Below are 17,539 nucleotides of genomic sequence, written 5' to 3' on the forward strand. Positions count from 1 at the left end.
TGATGGTATGCGTTGATTCGTCTCCCGGAGGCACTTACCCAACCTAGTATACACCTCGCGCCATCTTGGCTCAAATAAAATCACTTCTTGTCCGTAGTTCATATTTTTCTTGTCCCCCGCGCCAACTTGGCATTCGCCTACTGTACACGAAATTGCAATTACACCAAGTACCTAATCCCAAACCATGGCAGCTCCATAGTATATCATCAGGGGTATATCTGTTCATTTCAATACCGACTACGTCGGTCATCTCTCCACGAATCTCCGAACCCTCCACGTCCGCGACCACCGCGGCCCCGGCCTCGTCGGTTGCGCCCACCACCAAAGTCGGGTCCATTATCGACGAAGAAATCTTCATCCTCGAAGGTGATGCGACGGCGCTCATCTCCTCCGCGTCGGGGGAACTCACCCTTTCGTAGCAAATCGTCGAACCGATCCAAACGCCGGTCGGCCACCTCCCGAGGGACCGGGAGGTAGTAGAGCTTGGGCTTGGTAGTAGTAGACATGAAGAGTTCATCCAGCGGCTTGAATCCTTGTCCAGGTTGTGAACTCGAATCGGCCGTAACTGGGCCACTAGGACGTCGAGGAGCGCCCATCTCGGCCCGTGGCCCGGTAGGCGGAGGACGAGAAAAGCCTGAAGCCTCAGGCGCACGCGTATGTTGTGATGAAGCGCTTCTGGGATCAACCTCTTCAAGAACAGCTTCTACGCCATCGTCGGTTGGCTCATACCGCACTTCCCAGCGCGCGGGAGGGCCACCGCGCTGTCGCGATCCTTCTTCCTTCTCAATCCACAGTGACAACTTGTCTTCCGGAATAAAGTCCACGAATAGAGTCTTGCGGTTGCGTTCGTTGGGCCATACCGTACCATGGAGGGCGGTGCGGACTCGCGACGCTGCCGAGACCGACGTAAAACTAGCAAAGCAATGTGTCTTGATCGGATCCAGGTAAAAGTCTACGACCACATCCGGATTGGGTGAGGCATCCGGAGGGGACGCGAGACTGACAAGGTGGTTCTTGAGCGCGACCGGCTGGAGAGGACGCATCAACCCGCCGACATAGAGAGCTGCTGTGGCAGCATGCACGGCAGGCTCGACGTCGGCATCTTCCATCACCGCATCCGCCAGTGGAGGGGAGACGGGGCGAGTCTGCTCCGTTTCCTTGGCAGCAAAAAGCCCCTTGAAGCGAACGTCATGTTTCAGGGGCGCGCCTTTCTTGGATGTTTCATCTTGCACAGGCGGGGCCTCCTCTGGCGCGGTCTCGCGCCCCGCGCGTTCTTCAGGGGTTTCTTGCGGACCGGAAGCTCCGTCCTGCCGTGCCTCACGTTCTTTGTCCACGGAAACCTGGTCTTCCGGCAAAACGACTCGGGGTGTCTCGTCTAGGGCTTTGGCCTTTTTACTTGCGAGCGCTTCTGGTGTTGGCACAGGACTCTGACTGCGACGCTTCCTCTTGCGCCGGTCCTCCAACACTTCTTCTGTAGGCAGGGGTGTTGACAGGCCGGTGTTCATTTCCGAGGGGACTGCAGCGGGCGGCGCAGCGGTCTCACCAGATGCAGCTGGTTCTGCAGGTTTTGGCCCCATTTCCTCAGACTGTTCCGGTGCTGCTTCTCCAGGAGCCTGCTCTACCGGTGCTGCAGCGGTGTCATTCTCGGTCTGGTCTTGCGGGGCGGAAGTATCGGCGGGTTGGTCGACAGTACTGGTATCGGCGGGTTGAGCTGGTTCTTCGGGTTTCGGTGACTCCTGGGCAGGTTGCTCTGGCTGTACTTGCTGCTGTTCTTGCTCAGCAGGTCTTCCGGCGGGAGCTTCGTCGGTCACCGGCTCAGGCTTCGACTCAGGAACCGCGTCACCCTGTTCCTCTGGTTGTGCTTGTGGTTGTTCCTGCTCCTGTGCTGCCTCCTCAATCTGTTTATCTTTCACTTCGGTCTCAGTAGCCTCGGGTTGAGCTGGCGCATCCGCGGCTGGCTCTGGCTCTGGTTCTGGCTGCTTCGCGTCGACGGGCTGCGCTTCCTGCGGCGCAACATCCTCTTCGGCGGCCGGCTCTCCATTCGCGACGGTATCCTTTTCATCGCGGGCGTCTTCCTCCACCAATCGGTCAATAATCTGTTGTTTCACGCGGAGACCGGTCTGCGCGATGCCGCGCCGCTTCAGCTCGGCCTTAAGATCGGTCACCTTCCATTTCGAATAGTCGGTCATTGTAGCGGAAAGCGCACAGCGTGGTAGACTTCGAGCATGTAGAGTGTATCGGCGATGAGGAAAATCGTTCGGGCAAGTTCAAACGGGTGTGGTCATGGCTGGGAGGTTTTGAAATGCGATGCGATGCCCCTGCGGTGGTCGGGCATGAGAAGTGAGTCTTTGAGCTGCGACCGATCGAGATGATGTCGCGCGCTAGGCTGGATGAGGGCGGTGGTCACTGGGTGCGTAGCTATTTCCGGTATGGTGACCTGCCTAATGCGGTCTGGCTGAGTAAGGCTCCACTTGGAGAAAAATACCCGATTGGGAGCTCCAGCTGAAGATGCTTCTCTGTATTCAGCACAGCTAAGAGTGACACATTGGCCTTTTAAGTATTTGCCAGGTGTTATTGATGTATCAAGTCTACTATGTTTGTTTGCGGCCCAATTTGTTTTCCTCGTCGGGATCTCCCACGCAATAATACCTACTACCAGTGGTAAGTTACATTGTTGCAGTAAGTAGTATCGGAATTATGAGTATATTTACATCATACCTCCAACATGATGCTAGTATAGGATGGAATTTCGATGGGAGAGTTCCGTAAAGTTCAAGCTCAGGTCAGAGGTAGTAATTAGATTATCAACAGTCCCCCGCACTCGTTAATCCTGCATATTAACAGCCAAGAAATAGATAAGCGGAGTGCACGTCCGAGATGACGCTTCATGATAATGAGGTTTCATCCGGAGTGACGCTTGATAAGACGTGGGTGGCTGATACAAGGCGAGCCTAACAATAAGCAACTGGACGGACATTTACAGGGGAGAGCTTCTCAGTGGCCAGCCTGGCGTATCGAACATGGTTCTCAGCCCGGTCTTCCAGAAACCATTCCGGCAATTCTTCACGAACTTCTCCCGATCATATCCCGTCTTCTAGACGATCATATCCCGTCTTCTAGAAGACTATCACCCACATAGAAGCACATACTATTGACATCGAGCCCACCCTCTTTGAACTATACATCTCCGACAACGGCCGATAGTCCCCCTAACTAATGGACCCCAGGCCGAACGCCGAAGATAAAGCAGATAAGATCGGGGCTAGGCCGTTATCCACGTACTATCGACCCCATCTACTACGTTGGGGCGGGATAAACGGCTAAAACGTTGGGCGATCGACTCATGTATATATTGCGGTGAGAGCCGACTGAACAAGGTCGTAGTAAACATCTCTCAGACTTACACTCAATCTTTGAATACCACTCACTGTAGACATACTATCACGATGGGCTCCACCACAACAAATACCATGCTCCCTCCAAACAACCCCATCACTCCCTTCTGGCGCACCCAACTCGACCCGCTCGATGATATCCGGAGCACCCCCGACCTGCCCCCGCAAAGCGACATCGCCATCATCGGCGGCGGCTACTCGGGCGTCACGCTAGCTTACTATCTCCTCAAACAGCTTGCTGAGCAGGGTGACAAGACTACTACTATTACGCTGCTCGAAGCGAGGCAGATTTGCTCGGGCGCAACGGGTCGAAATGGTATGTCCCTATCCATAAGTATGAGGTACACGATGTTAACCTTGAAAGTGAAGGCGGCCATGTCCGCCCCGACATTTACGGTCACATTCCCACCTACATTGAGCGTTCCGGACTAGAAGCTGGCTTGGAGATCGCCGAGTTCGAATACGCCCATATTCAAGCGCTGAAAGATCTTCTCCGCGAGGAGAACATCGACTGCGATTTGAACATTACCCGGAACATGAATGTGTATTTGGATGAAGAGTCGGCAGAGAAAGCCAAGCTTGCGTATGAGATGTTGCAGGCGAAGGGGGTCAAGTTGGCTGAGGATTTGCATTATACGGGAAAAAGGGATGCAGAGGTGGTGAGTATTTATTCTTTATCATCCATCACTTACTGTCCAATGAGATAAGGAAAGACACTAAAAAAAGATACAGATATCAGGCGCTCACAACGCCAAGGCCTGCATCTCCTACACATCAGGCACACTCTGGCCCTACAAATTCATCCTCGGCCTATTAAGCAAAATCATCAAATCCCCGCAATTGAACGTCCAAACCCACACCCCAGTGACATCCATCACTACAGAAGACAACATCCACGCCATCTCCACCCCCCGCGGCACTCTCCGCGCCGGAAAGATCGTCTACGCGACGAACGCCTACACCGCCGGCTTACTCCCCGAGTATTCGGCAAACATCATCCCCTGCAAGGGAATATGCTGCCATATCGCTGTCCCCGAGGGAGAGGGCAAAAAGCCCGCACCGTTCCTCCCCTACTCGTATGCAATCGGGTACGGATCTGATGTTGTCGGCGGGGGTAGTTATCTGATTTCCAGACCGGATGGAAGTATTATTGTGGGTGGTGCGCAAGCGACGTTTATTAATAAGCGGGAGGAATGGTATGGTGTTGTGGATGATACGACGTTGATTGAGTCGGCGAAGAATTACTATGATGGGTACATGCAGCGGACGTTTAGGGGGTGGGAGGATAGTGGGGCGTATGTGAAGGAAATTTGGACGGGTGGTGAGCTTTTCCTTCTTTAATTTCTTTCTTATCTACTTTTTAGTGTTTGGGGAATGACTTGTGCTGACTCTGGTAACAGTTATGGGCTACTCGGCCGACTCGCATCCGCATATCGGTGAGGTTCCCAATAAACCCGGGCAGTATGTCTGTGCTGGGTTTAATGGCCATGGAATGCCGGTGATTCTGCTGTCTGCGAAAGGACTGGCGGAGATAATCCAGAAGGGGAAGAAGTTCGAGGAGACGGGGATGCCACGGTTGTTTAAGACAAGTGTGGAGAGGATGGAGAAGGCGAGGAATGGGCCGGAGGGGGGAGATATTTTTGCATAGGATGCTGATATACAGTTGATGCTCACGTTGGCGTATCATTGAGGGGATGTCTATATACTTAGCTGATATATACTATCCTATAATATCCCAGAGAAGCATACACATGAACCAACCCAACCACCATATATACATATCAGTTACTACTAGTGGATCATCGAGTTCAAAAACTCCGACAACCAATCATGATCATACCCAACCCCCAGCCCCCCCATCTCCTGCACCTGTCCATGTCCCTGACCCAGCCCATTAGCACTACTACCATCCTGCACCCCCTGCCCCTGCCCCTCCACCACACCCCCATCATCCCGACCCCCAAAAACACCCCCCCACTTCAACCTAACCGACTCATACTTCCCAATCGAATAAAAAAACACATCTTCATCCTCATCCTCACCCTGCGCCTCAAGTCTCGCCAACGCGGCCGCCTGTCCCAAATTCCCAATCAACCGATCCATCACTTCCATCAAATCGATCGTTTGCCGTACATGTCCCCGATCCCAAGCCGGATCACCACCATCATCATCATCCAGCGTAGAGAGCCGATATAGGGCTGCTAGGTGCCGCACGAGCTGCGAGAAAATCGGGAAGGGAAAGCCTGCGTATTCGGCTGGTGGGATTGCGAGGAAGGTGGTGAGCCAGGTGGATGTTGCGGAGAGGCAGGCGTGGAGGGATTCGAGGTGGCGGAGCTGATTAGTAGTGGATGTGGTGTTGGTAGTGGCACTAAGGGTAGGGGACTGTTTTAGGAGGGCGGATTCGTGGATGGTGAGGTAAGTGTTGGAGTGGTGGAGGTGGAGAATTCGGGAGCGTTGGGAATTGGGGGTGAGTTTGCTTTGGGTTTGATGGAGGTGGGTGGTGAGGGTGTGGGTGTAGATTGAAAGCGAGGGTTTGAAGGGTGAGATGAAGGATGGGAGGTTGGTGTGGTAGGGATCTGTGGTGGTGGTGGTGGTGTTGATTCTCTCGTTGATGAGTTGGAAGCGCACTTGTTGGGCGAGGATCTCGTCGTTCAAACATTCTGGGTGTTCGAGGAGATGGTGTAGGCATTCGTCCATGTGCGGGGTCCAGCGGAGGGGGTCGCTTTTCTCGAGGAAGAGGGAGATGCTGGGACTGAATTAGCAGTGGGTGCATACTTAGTAGTACTGAGTTGGGATTTGGGGGGGGCGCTGGTGTACCTGGAGGTTAGGAGGAAACAGCCCAGCACGGCGCGTCTCTCGTCCATTGTTCGGGCTGGCGGGGGGGAGGGATCCTCGTCTGGGTGCGTTTGGAGTATACTCAGTAGTGATGGTTTGTCTCCGCCGGGGGCTTGGTTGAGCATGAGGTCGAAGACTACTGCTGTGGCGAATTGGCTGTAGATGGTCATGTTGAGCTTCTTGAATAGTTGCTGGTTGGACCTGTGGCTGTTAGTACCATAGGGGCATCTAGGAGAAGGGTAATCGTACCAGGCTATATATACCAGGAGACCTAGGAGGAAGTCGAGGTCGCGACCGTAGCAGTCATGAACCATGCGCTGAGCTACGGTATCGCGGATCCTATCGCACAGTGTACGTCGCTGACTCGGGCTCTTCGACGTGACTGCCATGATGCTTAGCCAGAGGAACGGCCGCTCACTACGGAGATGCTGTGCTGTTGTTCCTGGTGGGAAATACACGAATGGCAGATAGGGTAGCTTCTGAGTGACAAACATGCTCAGATACTCTTCAGCCTGGGACCAGGTCGGCTCTGCTGTACTCGCATTTGGCATCTGTCCTCCACTATTCGACTCATCCCGGGATGAGGTAGCTCCAACCTGGGCAAAGTGATTAAGGAACCCGCAGTCGATGGATTTCTCCGCCGTCGAGACTGTCCGAGTAATCTTGATCTGGGAGCGTGGCGGTGGTGGATGGTGATGAACTTCATCCGGCTCTCGTCGCAGCTCCTCAATCAGCTCAGCATAATCACCCGCATTGTTAGAAGACTGCGCACGAAGCAGCGTCACCAAATCATCGAGCTTCTTCTCCAGCCGTCCTGTCTTGGACAGCGAGGACTTGCGCGCATTCTGCCGTCGATGGAAAGCCGATGGCCGACATTCTTTATTCAGGCGCTGACACCTGCCCATGCTGTCAGTTTCGAATCATCCTAGTGCATACCTTAGGACAGACCTCTGGCATCGCCCACCCCCTTTGGGTAGGATGCATTTGCATTTAGACTGCGAGCAATTCATGCAGGCGCGGCCGTACGGGGCCGGGGCCAGATCATACTGGGTGGGGGGCTGATCCATGGCGACAAGCGGACTTGAGCATAAATCATGACACAAGAGATGCAAAGAGGGTCGGAATTCCGTCAGATCTGGGCGGCAATGCCGTAGGATTTAAGAGTCGCAAACCCCGTCGGGGTGTAAGCACCGAAGGATTTGCCATCGGATATTACGGCGTTATCACCGTGCCCTAATCCGAGATGCCGTTGGACTTCTTGGCGAGATTGGTATATAGATCCCTGGCCAGGAACAGCGGTCTGTCCATTATATCTGCACATGTATTCTCTTGTAAATAGGTACTGGAGATATTCTAAGTTCTACACTGTCAACGATTGACTCACCACAATGGCCCCAACCAATACCGCAGCCTGGATCAAGTCCGAAAAGGCCTACCCTCTGGAAATTGACAGCGCTCCATACACCCATCCCGGCGAGAACGAACTCGTAATCAAGAACCACTGCATCGGGCTCAACCTGGTCGACTATGCCCGTCAAGACCTTGGCTCCGCCCTCTTCGCTTGGACACCCTATCCCGCTATCATGGGCAGCGACGTCGCCGGCGAGGTAGTGGAAGTCGGACCAGGCCCTGTTTCCTCCCGATTCAAGACCGGAGACCGCGTCCTCGGTCTAACAGGTGAACTGAAAAGCACGCGTTCCTCCAAAGGTGCCTTCCAGAACTACGTTGTGCTCCACGCACACATGACCTCCCCCATCCCATCCGATCTATCCTACGCCGACGCGGCCGGAATCCCCCTCGGAATATCAACCGCCGCATGTGGCCTCTTCCAGAAAGACTACCTCGCGCTGCAGCATCCCACTCCCCCCCGAGCCCCATCAACAGGCCAAACCGTCCTCATCTGGAGCGGATCATCCAGCGTCGGCAGCAACGCTATCCAACTTGCCGTGGCGGCGGGGTATGAAGTGATTACGACGGCTTCGCCGCGGAACTACGACTTTGTCAAATCTCTTGGTGCGAGCCACGTCTTTGACTACAAGTCGGAGACCGTAGTCGAGGATATCATTGCTGCATTTAGGGGGAAGTCTAGTGCTGGTGCATTGGCTATTGGGCCGGAGTCACCTGAAAAGTGTGGTCAGATTGTGGCGAGGGTCGAAGGGAAGAAGTTTGTTGCGTTGGTGAGTCCGCCGTCTGGACCGCTGGCAGATGGGGTCGAGTCGAAGTTCGTTTTTGGTGGTGATTTGGCTGAGAATGAGGTTGGGCCTGCTATCTTTGTGGATTTCTTGCCGGCCGCGTTGAAGGAGGGGAGCTTTGTTAGTGCGCCTAAGGTGGAGGTGGTGGGTGAGGGATTGGAGTCATTGCAGGGGTCGTTGGATATTTTGAAGAAGGGCGTTTCGGCGAAGAAGTTGGTTGTTTCGTTGTAAATAGGTGCGTGATGATTATTGGTTTGGCTTTGTGATTAACGATTGTCTTGTTTTAGCGGAATTTAGACATTGTCAATGCGTTGTTTTGTATTAATACTATTTATCGAGGCTAAGCGGCGCACCAGTTATCAAAAAGCGAGATCAAGTAGGCCTGTTATAGGTGTGGAATGTTTTGGAGATGACATGAAACCATGATGTTTTATCTGAGGCATAATCAGAATCATATACTTGACTAATATCAATTTGTGTGGATATCGTTATGAGCGGGGTGTCAGAGCGTTGCTGGTTTGATAACCTGAACATCATATCAATGAAATAATGTAATTGTTCAAATACTTTAAATAAGTAAAGACCCCGAGGAATGTGATGTTTAAGGTCACGCTTTGATATTTTCCACGAAATACATACTCGGCCCGATAGCCAGGGAAGGGGCCTAAACTGAATAAAGCTTTTCATGGACCGGTACATTTCGTATTCGCTAAGACGATACTGAACCGGATACAGAGTGCAGCCACACCATCTTCTCATCGTTTCACTCGTTGATCGTGCTCGCTCTGTCGTTCATAGACCACTTATTTCATCAACGGTATTGTGCATGGCGATGCTTGGAGAGCCCGGGATCGGAGAGACACAGAAATGCCGGGAAGCGGGACCGGGGGCGGATCCTCGGTGGAACCTAAATCCGTAGACACAATCCTGCCTCAGGATGAATGCAAGACATGTGATTGGCCCGTGATGGCGTATGAGTCAAGGCCGGAAAACTCCCCGGGGGACCAGCGATCGCCATCATCTTGCCGTTTCCCGCGCTTTTTTTTCCTTTTAACTTTCCCTCCTGTTCATTTGTGTGTCTACTGCTTCATCTTGCTTCTCTCCCTCTCTCATAGTTCTTAAACTTCGTCCTGCTACTTGTCCTGCATCCATACGTCCGTTAACCACACGCGTCCGTCCAGTATGGTCGCCCAAGCTGCCGCCCCCGGGCAATTCCGTCAGTTTCCCCCTCTACCCCTCCCCCGCCTTTCCGAAGTGAACAGCTACTAAATCCCGTAGAGAGGGCTGATTCCCAACCCGAAAACCCTTATTCGGCTCTCATCACCGATCAATCGATCGTCATCATCCCTTCTTTCACCCTTGAGTCTGGTGTTACCTTGCACAACGTTCCCGTGGCCTACACGACGAGAGGTCAACTCTCCCCCGAACGTGACAATGCATTGGTGATCTGTCATGCTCTCAGTGGTAGTGCGGATGTCGCGGACTGGTGGGGTCCCCTGCTTGGTGGCCCCGGTCAAGCTTTCGATACATCGCGCTTCTTCGTCGTCTGCTTGAACAGTCTGGGTAGTCCGTACGGAAGTGCTAGCGCTGTGACCTACAAGGATGGCGATCCGTCCAAGGGCTTGTACGGTCCTGAGTTCCCTCTCACTACCGTCCGTGATGATGTAAAGTGAGTTTTCTTCTCATGCTTTATGGTGTAATAGCGTGCTAACAACGCATAGGATTCACAAGATGGTACTGGATGACATGGGCATCCGTCAAATTGCAGCCGTGGTGGGTGGCTCCATGGGTGGTATGCTTACTCTTGAGTACGCCTACTTTGGCAAGGACTATGTTCGCGCAATCGTTCCGATCGCCACCTCTCCTCGTCATTCGGCATGGTGTATCAGCTGGGGTGAAGCACAACGGCAAAGCATCTACAGCGATCCCAAGTATGAGGATGGCTACTACCCGTTTGACGATCCCCCGGCCACCGGTCTGGGTGCGGCGCGCATGTCCGCCCTCCTCACCTACCGTAGCCGCAACTCTTTCGAGTCTCGCTTTGGCAGAAACGTGCCCGATCCCTCCAAGCGGCAGACCATCAATGGCCAGGAAAGGTCGCCCACTCCCCCGAACGAGCACTGGGCTATCCACAACGACGGACACAAGAGTGGGCGCAGCTCGCCCGGGCCGCATTCCGACGCCCAACACTCTGAAGTTCAGTTCCAAGACCCTCAGTTCTCCGGTGCCAAAACCTTCAGCAAGACCATTGAGACCAACGGTTCCCAGAAGCGGCTCCCCACCTATTTCTCTGCTCAGTCGTACCTTCGGTACCAGGGCGAGAAGTTCGTGAAGCGTTTCGATGCCAACTGCTACATCGCCATCACCCGCAAGTTGGATACGCACGATGTGTCCCGACACCGGGCCAGTCCTTCCGCGGAGAATCCCGTTCGGGAAGCCCTGTCTCAGATTGAGCAGCCTGCTCTGGTTCTAGGTATCGAATCCGATGGACTGTTCACTTTCGATGAACAGAAGGAGATCGCTGCTGGCATCCCGGACTCCCGCCTGAAGCGGATCGAGAGTCCTGAAGGCCACGATGCCTTCCTCCTCCAGTTTGAACAGGTCAACCGCTACATCCTCGAGTTCTTCCGCGAAGTCCTGCCGGACATCATGTCCAAGGCACCCGCCGAAGGAGTCGAGGCTGTGGACGGAGTCAACAAGCTAACCAAGAGCAGCACCTTCGGCGAAGCGGAAGTGGAAGATATCACCGCGTGGTAAACTGACCCCCAGAGTCCTATTAGATGTGGCGCATTAGTTGCAGCCTTTTATACTGCCTGATGTACCGCGTGGGCATGCCCCGGCCTTTCTCTCGGCCAGAGAGGACGCGCCGGCGGCTTCGGACCCCGCCAGGCTCAGGCGCCTTGGGGAAGTAGCGGTGCGGTCTTGTGATTTATTATTCTTAGCCAGTCAGAGAGATGAGCATCCAACTGCCTCTCTCGTTTCCTCTACACAGGTAAGGCTGTAAAAGAAGCATCCAACTGCTCTCCATCAGATAAGCCCTCACCGAGTGTTCTTTGCACAGGTCAAGACACCGAGGGTGGTGGGCGACCTTCATAAGAAAAGTGTTCGATCGTACATAGATTCGTTATGGTAATAGAATTTTTGTCACCATTTCTTCTATTGTCATAGCACTGGCCACCCGTTAGATACGGTGCCTGGCGGTGTGGCCTTGTAATTAAGGTCTCGTATTCAAACACTGATAATCTTGCAAACACAACTCTGAATTCGAACCACATGACACCACCATCACCCCCTCTCTCATTCTCGCAAAGATCCGCCTCTTCTATCCGGTTCGATTCTCAACCCGCCCAGCAACCCACTGTTGCACCAGGAACCAACACCAACACCAACACCAGCTGCAGCTCTGCTCGGCATATGATACCCGCCGTCGGGCCTCACCTGAATGCCCTCCTGAGGTCATTGCGGAGAACCACCAGACAGAGAATATGACGTGGTCGGCGCAGCGAAAACGCCATGGATTTGAATATGCTTTCGGGAATTAATTACAAGGCAGAGAGAGGAGCTGGGCTGCTGCTTGCAGGAATTGAAGCGAAATGCGGAGTGCAGATGGGGAAAGTCTGCGTGCAAAACTCTGAAGCCGGTTATTAGACTAGGTTCGAAGTCGAAGACGGGTAGAGGCGGGTTGGAGATGTGATGTATCATTTTGACCTGCGCTTTGGCGCTGCTGTGCGTGTGTGCTTGTATTATACAGTACGGGGTTGGCTTGCAGGATGGAAGGGTAATGTGCCATCATTATTTTCCTTTTCTTGAGGTTTATTCTCCCAACGGGTTTTTTACAGTAAGGTATTTCTACTCCGTATTAGGATTCATGTGTGTTCGAATAGCACCAACCTTTGCATTCCCACTCATGAGATATCGAAGTAATCTTGAGAGGGCATGCATGGCTTCAAGTCAGTCTTTCCTCAGAGATAAATTATAGCCTCTCGAGATCTCAAGTGGAATACTTCGTTCTCTGAACAACCCTTGGAATGTACCTGGACCATCTGAGTTGTCGTGAACAGCCCACGTGAAATATAGATACAAGACCCATAGAGACCAAGAGTAAATTCTTCCTGGTCTTGATGGTCTAGGCTGATATTTGCAGCAAGCTGTCCCAGCATGATACTCAAATTTTCGGCTACAAAGTCATGGGAGGTCTGCCCTTCAAGCCACTTCGTAGATGTTAGGATTGTGGCCATCAAGAGGCGGGGAATATACATATAAAAGGTAATAAGCTGCCAGGGGTTCAATACATTCACTTAGATAAGAGATTATCGGTACAGACCGTCCTTGTGACTCGACTACAACTGCACCCTCGGGTCTCGAAGCATATCGTTTACCGCCAATCACGTACCTTTTCTTAAGATTGGATATAGGAACGCTAGTTCAAGGCACTTAGAACAAAGTCAAAAGATACAAATATAGGGAAAAAAGCTTACTGAAGTTCCGGGCGATTCTCCGCAAGGTCTTCGAGATTATCATATGTAGTCTGCATCAAAACCTTCAACATCATACCCTGGGATTGGAGAAACTGCGGTGCTCTTCCGGGTGTTTCCCAGTTTTGCCTCGGTAGTGTGACTTTCTCGTCCGGTTTCAGAAATAATGGAATTTGCACTGGGTCAAGTTCGTTTAATACAGCACGGTAACAGGAAAAGTAGTAGAAAAAGTCCTTGAACTCCGAGTCTTCTTTCGGCCAAAAGCGAGTGCAGTTAGGTTTTGCGATATCATGATGTTTGAATACCCAAGGGATCAGCCTTTCCACATCGCTGCTGTCTGTAATCAGTTAAGTTGTTAGTACATTGATGAAGTATCAGGAAGAGCTATATACTTTGGCATTTGAGGTCCGCGTTGGTAGGAATCAGTCCATCAATATCAGTAACTTCTGAGTATATTGTTGCAGATATTTTGCTGAAGAATTGAAGGATGGATGCCAGCTATGGCAGTCCATGCTAGGAAGTGTCAGTGAAGACACACGTAGTAGTAGTAAGTAGTCAAGTGATATGATGTCACATGATCGCTTCGTCTTGTTGATTGGTCAAGCCAACCCGCGACCGTCAAACTATAGCAACAGCGAATCAATCATTGGAGTCAAATTTATAGCATCAGTGCAAGGGCTTATTCAGTATCAGATACAGTAACTATTTCCTGACTCCGCCGCGTGAGCCCTGGCAAGCATTGATGTAAGCGCTGCTGACATTGACAAGAGAACTAACTGCGCTTGGCCTGATATGAAAATCAACTTGAGGCCTCTCGAAGGTGACACCGTCGCGGACACGCCAGGAAATTGAACACATCAACGGCCAAAGTATGCTGCCTTTGCAATGTCAGCCTGAGTGACTTTGTATCATACTTTGGGTCAACATTGTGGAGATGTCATAGAGCTTCTGGGACTTGAGTTACGGGCGAATGGGTCAATGTGGTATTCCTTGAGTCCGGGATACTGATTTCGTCTCATGCCATGATATCGATCATATTCAGGGTCCGACAGCGTCTTCGCATGGCTGCCGTATGACGGTGGTGGTAACTTAAGTACAGAACAGGGCGTGTCGATCGACTCTTCCCACCAGGAAAGGCAGCGGAGAACTGCCTATCAGAAGTGGCTGCAGTCCCGCCAGGATTGCCTGTATGTGATGGATCTCATTCTTGCTACCCGATCAGTCATTCCACGGAAACATCGTACAGCCCCTTGATTCATCCCTTCTTTCCACTCCAACGGCCCCTTGCGAGACCGTTGGACAAGGGAAGTCTTCCGTTTGGTGCAACAGCCATGCTGTCACACTCAGTTGATTCGTGTGAGACTCTTTACCCTCGCATTGGGAGATGACTTGGTTTGTTCAGACCTCGAGTCTGATGGGGATAACAACCCACAGCTTCTCTGGACGCTCTGATCAGCACTGGCTACCATTAGAAATGGAAAAGTGCGGCCATCATCATCTCAGACGCATCGATCACTGCATGGTCTGCTTTGCTACCCCTCCTTGGCCGGTTTCACCCCTAGCGAATGGTAGCCGGACTGGCTGCATCATCGACAATAGTGCACTGCAAGATTAAGTCCGAGGCCACTACGAGGCAATCAGACGGCCAGATTTTCAGGCCTGCAGTAGCCCCGTGATGCCGTGTGACAGAGGCTTGCTTTCTGCAGGGCCTCCTCTTTTCCTTCCTGCTTTCTCTTCCTTGGATGACGGCCTCATCGCACCAACCACACTCGTTCCTTTTGCTCTCTAGTGTTCTCGTCCATGATATTTCATTCTTTGGTCCCTCGTTGAGACAGCCTGTGTCCCCAGCGCCGCGGTTGCATTATATTTACTCCTTGCGATTGAATATTGGAGGTGGTGTACCTAGCAGATGGACTGGTCCATTGCTCCTGAGTCACCTTGTCACCTCTCGTCTCTCATAATTTCTGGTGGCTTTTCTTCCCCTGACCTTCAAATCGGTCCTCACCCCTCCTTTCCTTGATTTCGACAGCATTCCTCGAATCGCTCCCCACATTCCATCCCAGAAGTTCCTGGAGAGCACATGCCTCTTCGAGCTATTCTTTAGCTGAGGAATTGATCTGGGCTGACCTTGAGTATCGCCGATTTTGGTCCGTTTCCTTGGGACTGGTAGCCCAGCGACCGGATTTGTTTCCTTTTTATCGCTACTCTCCATATCACGAGTCGATTGTCGACGCACCATTGCGTTCTCCTACATTGGCTGGCGTCGCCACAGTCTTCCCTGCAGTCTATCCAGCTGATCCCTTTCCGGACCGACGCCTCTTGTTTCGTCATATTTGCAAACATCAGCCACGATGGAGTTCAGCACGAAGCGACGCACCTCCTTTTCTTTTCTGTTTGGGTCACAAGTGTGTATTACCTCAGATTACCTCACGGTCGCCGCCTAATGTGAAGCTAGAAACCAACTTTGATAACCCAGCAAAACCAACTTACGCTGAACCAGCTTGCCCATAACCAACCCACCCGTTACGTGGAAGGTGTTGATAGCCCTGGCACCTATCAGCCATCATCGCCGTTAATCGACCGACCGAACATCCCTACCGACATAGAAGCGCAGATTAGAAATGCCTGTTCATTGCTCGTACACAGGATCGAGAAAGGCCAGCCGTCGGGGCCCAGCAAGCGCTCTCGCGCGGTCACAACTAATACGACGATGCACGAACCGTCCACGGCGCCTCAAATTGACTCCATGTATGTGTCTCCCAAAGTGGGAGCCGATGTGGCAGCCCTGAAGGACAAGTACGATTCCGGGATCGCCTTGACCCAGCAGTCCAGTATGCAGGCTATGAGGGTTCTCCGTTCCCAAACCAGCCAACACCTCAAATGCGATAGTCTCAAATCGGGACGAGCGACATCCTCCCACTCAGCACTCGCTAGCGATGGAACGCAGTCCTCGAGTGCCCCGCCTAGCCGAGCAGGATATGGTAGCCAAGCAATGGGCTCGGGAAAGGAGAGTAGGGATAGGAGTCAGAGTGTCAAGGCCTTCCTCGACGGGTCTGAGTCCGAACCTCACTCGAATAAGGATGGCAATCATGTAGACGTTGTTAGCGAAGATGATGTTGAAGTCTTTCTGGACCCCGAGACTACACTCATGTCCACCGGAGTCCCTAGCTTTCATTCACCCCATTCAGTCCCCAGCAATATCACACCAGGTCTCGGAAAGCCTGTGGAATCATCATCGAACAGCCACGGTGAAGTCGCTGATTCGGAAGCCCCAACCATCCATCCTCCAGAGTACACCGATCCGCTGGACCTGGGCTCTTCCACTGTTGAAGCAAGCAAACAACACCCCGGGATCATCATCGACAGCAGTGGCCTAGCGCACATCCTCACCGCCGCAGAAGAAAGCGAACGCGACATGAACATTCAGCAGGCGGTGATGGCTAAGATGAGAACGGGCACCATTGCTAATGCCAGCACGCCACACCTCCCAGTCTACCCCGAGTCGACGGACAATGTTTCCAATCTTCGCCCCGGGTCTAACGCCTCGAGACTGAAAACCTCCTGGTCAACAATGAGCAAGGCAACGAGCCGGAAGCTCAGATCTCGAGGAACTGAGGACGTGCCCACCAATGAGAAAACAGTCTTCAGCAGACTGAAGAGCTTTTTCTCGAAGCGCAAACCCGTGAACGTTGTCCCGCCGGTAGGCACCTATTGATGATATAGATAGGACAGATACTTCTTGGCCCTGGATGGCTTTATTTACACATAATTGTTACGACTTTCGGTGACAATACGACATTATCCTTTTACAATCACTATCCTGATTCAAGATTTAGAGAGAGATCCGGTGTTGCTGTGTAGCATCGCTCACCCTCACATTCCTGACATATATCTACAAAATTCTCATACTTATCCATATTAGACCTGTCTGTTCCTCCAGTCAGCGCCTTGGCATTTGGTTTCGGTGACATGTATCTAGACCATGCAATTAATTAGCCTTATGCATAATAGCCATACCATCACCTGTCAATCAATCATATGCAGCCTTATTCCTATAGAAATCCTGTTACTAATGAATTGAAACCTCCAAGCGAGCTAGGCAATTGACATGTGATGTATCCTTTTTTCTTTCCCAAAGTACGAAGCAACTCTATATGATCCACCCAAGCCGGAAGATATCTAGTTATAATTGTAAATAATTGATAATATTCGAATAACATACATGAGACTCAACGTCTTCCCTACTGTAATCAAGTAAGTACTCCATAACTAAACGAGAATACTCATTGCTCATAAATGCATAACATGACTAGTAATACATCCGTTTCACAGGGCTGAGACCTTACGCACTGCTTCATTCACGTCAATATATATTAGGTAGGTAAGCTTAGCCCACCACTCATCTAGTACTATACTACATGGTAATCCAGCAGGTATTGGTATCACATCTTTATGATCATATCAACATGGAAATCGCTCATACATCCCTCCCCATGATTCACCGTACAGTAAACCTCCCGCCAGACGAGCAAACCACGAGTGTTAGCTTGTGAGCTTGTGGCCTTGTATTGTATTTTTCTCATGGGCAAGTCCACGGTTCAAAGAAGGAATATCATATATTTATTACATATGTATGGAAATC

General features: G+C 51.8%; 7 protein-coding genes across 7 annotated transcripts; 4 read left to right on the forward strand and 3 right to left on the reverse strand.

The window, feature by feature from the left end:
- Positions 1-4: 4 nt before the first annotated feature.
- On the reverse strand, positions 5-2,314 carry BO83DRAFT_378464 (SAP domain protein). The gene has a single exon (XM_025531258.1). The coding sequence runs from the start codon at positions 2,187-2,189 to the stop codon at positions 228-230; it is 1,962 nt and encodes a 653-aa protein (XP_025388200.1). The 5' UTR covers positions 2,190-2,314; the 3' UTR covers positions 5-227.
- A 1,079-nt stretch (positions 2,315-3,393) lies between these two features.
- BO83DRAFT_378465 (NAD(P)/FAD-dependent oxidoreductase) lies at positions 3,394-5,153 on the forward strand. The gene is made up of 4 exons (XM_025531259.1): positions 3,394-3,711; positions 3,765-4,054; positions 4,128-4,716; positions 4,796-5,153. Exons 1-4 carry the CDS (start codon positions 3,447-3,449, stop codon positions 5,041-5,043), a joined length of 1,392 nt encoding a protein of 463 aa, XP_025388201.1. The 5' UTR covers positions 3,394-3,446; the 3' UTR covers positions 5,044-5,153.
- Positions 5,154-5,368: 215 nt separating this feature from the next.
- Positions 5,369-7,336, reverse strand: BO83DRAFT_337965 (Zn(II)2Cys6 transcription factor domain-containing protein; the record flags this gene model as incomplete). The annotated part of the gene is made up of 4 exons (XM_025528493.1): positions 7,179-7,336; positions 6,480-7,127; positions 6,213-6,431; positions 5,369-6,141 (listed from the first exon to the last, which is right to left on the reverse strand). Coding segments are annotated over exons 1-4 (1,758 nt in total), but the record flags the coding sequence as incomplete, so codon positions are not given.
- A 267-nt stretch (positions 7,337-7,603) lies between these two features.
- BO83DRAFT_360918 (zinc-binding alcohol dehydrogenase family protein) lies at positions 7,604-8,653 on the forward strand (the record flags this gene model as incomplete). Its single annotated transcript, XM_025529431.1, has 1 exon — positions 7,604-8,653. Exon 1 carries the CDS (start codon positions 7,619-7,621, stop codon positions 8,651-8,653), a length of 1,035 nt encoding a protein of 344 aa, XP_025388203.1. The 5' UTR covers positions 7,604-7,618.
- Positions 8,654-9,604: 951 nt separating this feature from the next.
- met2 (homoserine O-acetyltransferase) lies at positions 9,605-11,179 on the forward strand (the record flags this gene model as incomplete). The annotated part of the gene is made up of 3 exons (XM_025535320.1): positions 9,605-9,638; positions 9,701-10,091; positions 10,144-11,179. The coding sequence occupies 3 exons, from the start codon at positions 9,605-9,607 to the stop codon at positions 11,177-11,179; spliced, it is 1,461 nt and encodes a 486-aa protein (XP_025388204.1).
- A 1,182-nt stretch (positions 11,180-12,361) lies between these two features.
- Positions 12,362-13,448, reverse strand: BO83DRAFT_33098 (uncharacterized protein). The gene is made up of 4 exons (XM_025528254.1): positions 13,290-13,448; positions 12,901-13,227; positions 12,816-12,842; positions 12,362-12,633 (listed from the first exon to the last, which is right to left on the reverse strand). The coding sequence occupies exons 1-4, from the start codon at positions 13,295-13,297 to the stop codon at positions 12,600-12,602; spliced, it is 396 nt and encodes a 131-aa protein (XP_025388205.1). The 5' UTR covers positions 13,298-13,448; the 3' UTR covers positions 12,362-12,599.
- A 1,300-nt stretch (positions 13,449-14,748) lies between these two features.
- BO83DRAFT_337972 (uncharacterized protein) lies at positions 14,749-16,959 on the forward strand. Its single transcript, XM_025528494.1, has 2 exons — positions 14,749-15,302; positions 15,353-16,959. The coding sequence occupies exons 1-2, from the start codon at positions 15,249-15,251 to the stop codon at positions 16,610-16,612; spliced, it is 1,314 nt and encodes a 437-aa protein (XP_025388206.1). The 5' UTR covers positions 14,749-15,248; the 3' UTR covers positions 16,613-16,959.
- The last annotated feature ends 580 nt before the right edge of the window (positions 16,960-17,539 follow it).

Source organism: Aspergillus eucalypticola, assembly GCF_003184535.1.
Source record: "Aspergillus eucalypticola CBS 122712 chromosome Unknown BO83scaffold_12, whole genome shotgun sequence".
Lineage (NCBI taxonomy): Eukaryota > Fungi > Ascomycota > Eurotiomycetes > Eurotiales > Aspergillaceae > Aspergillus > Aspergillus eucalypticola.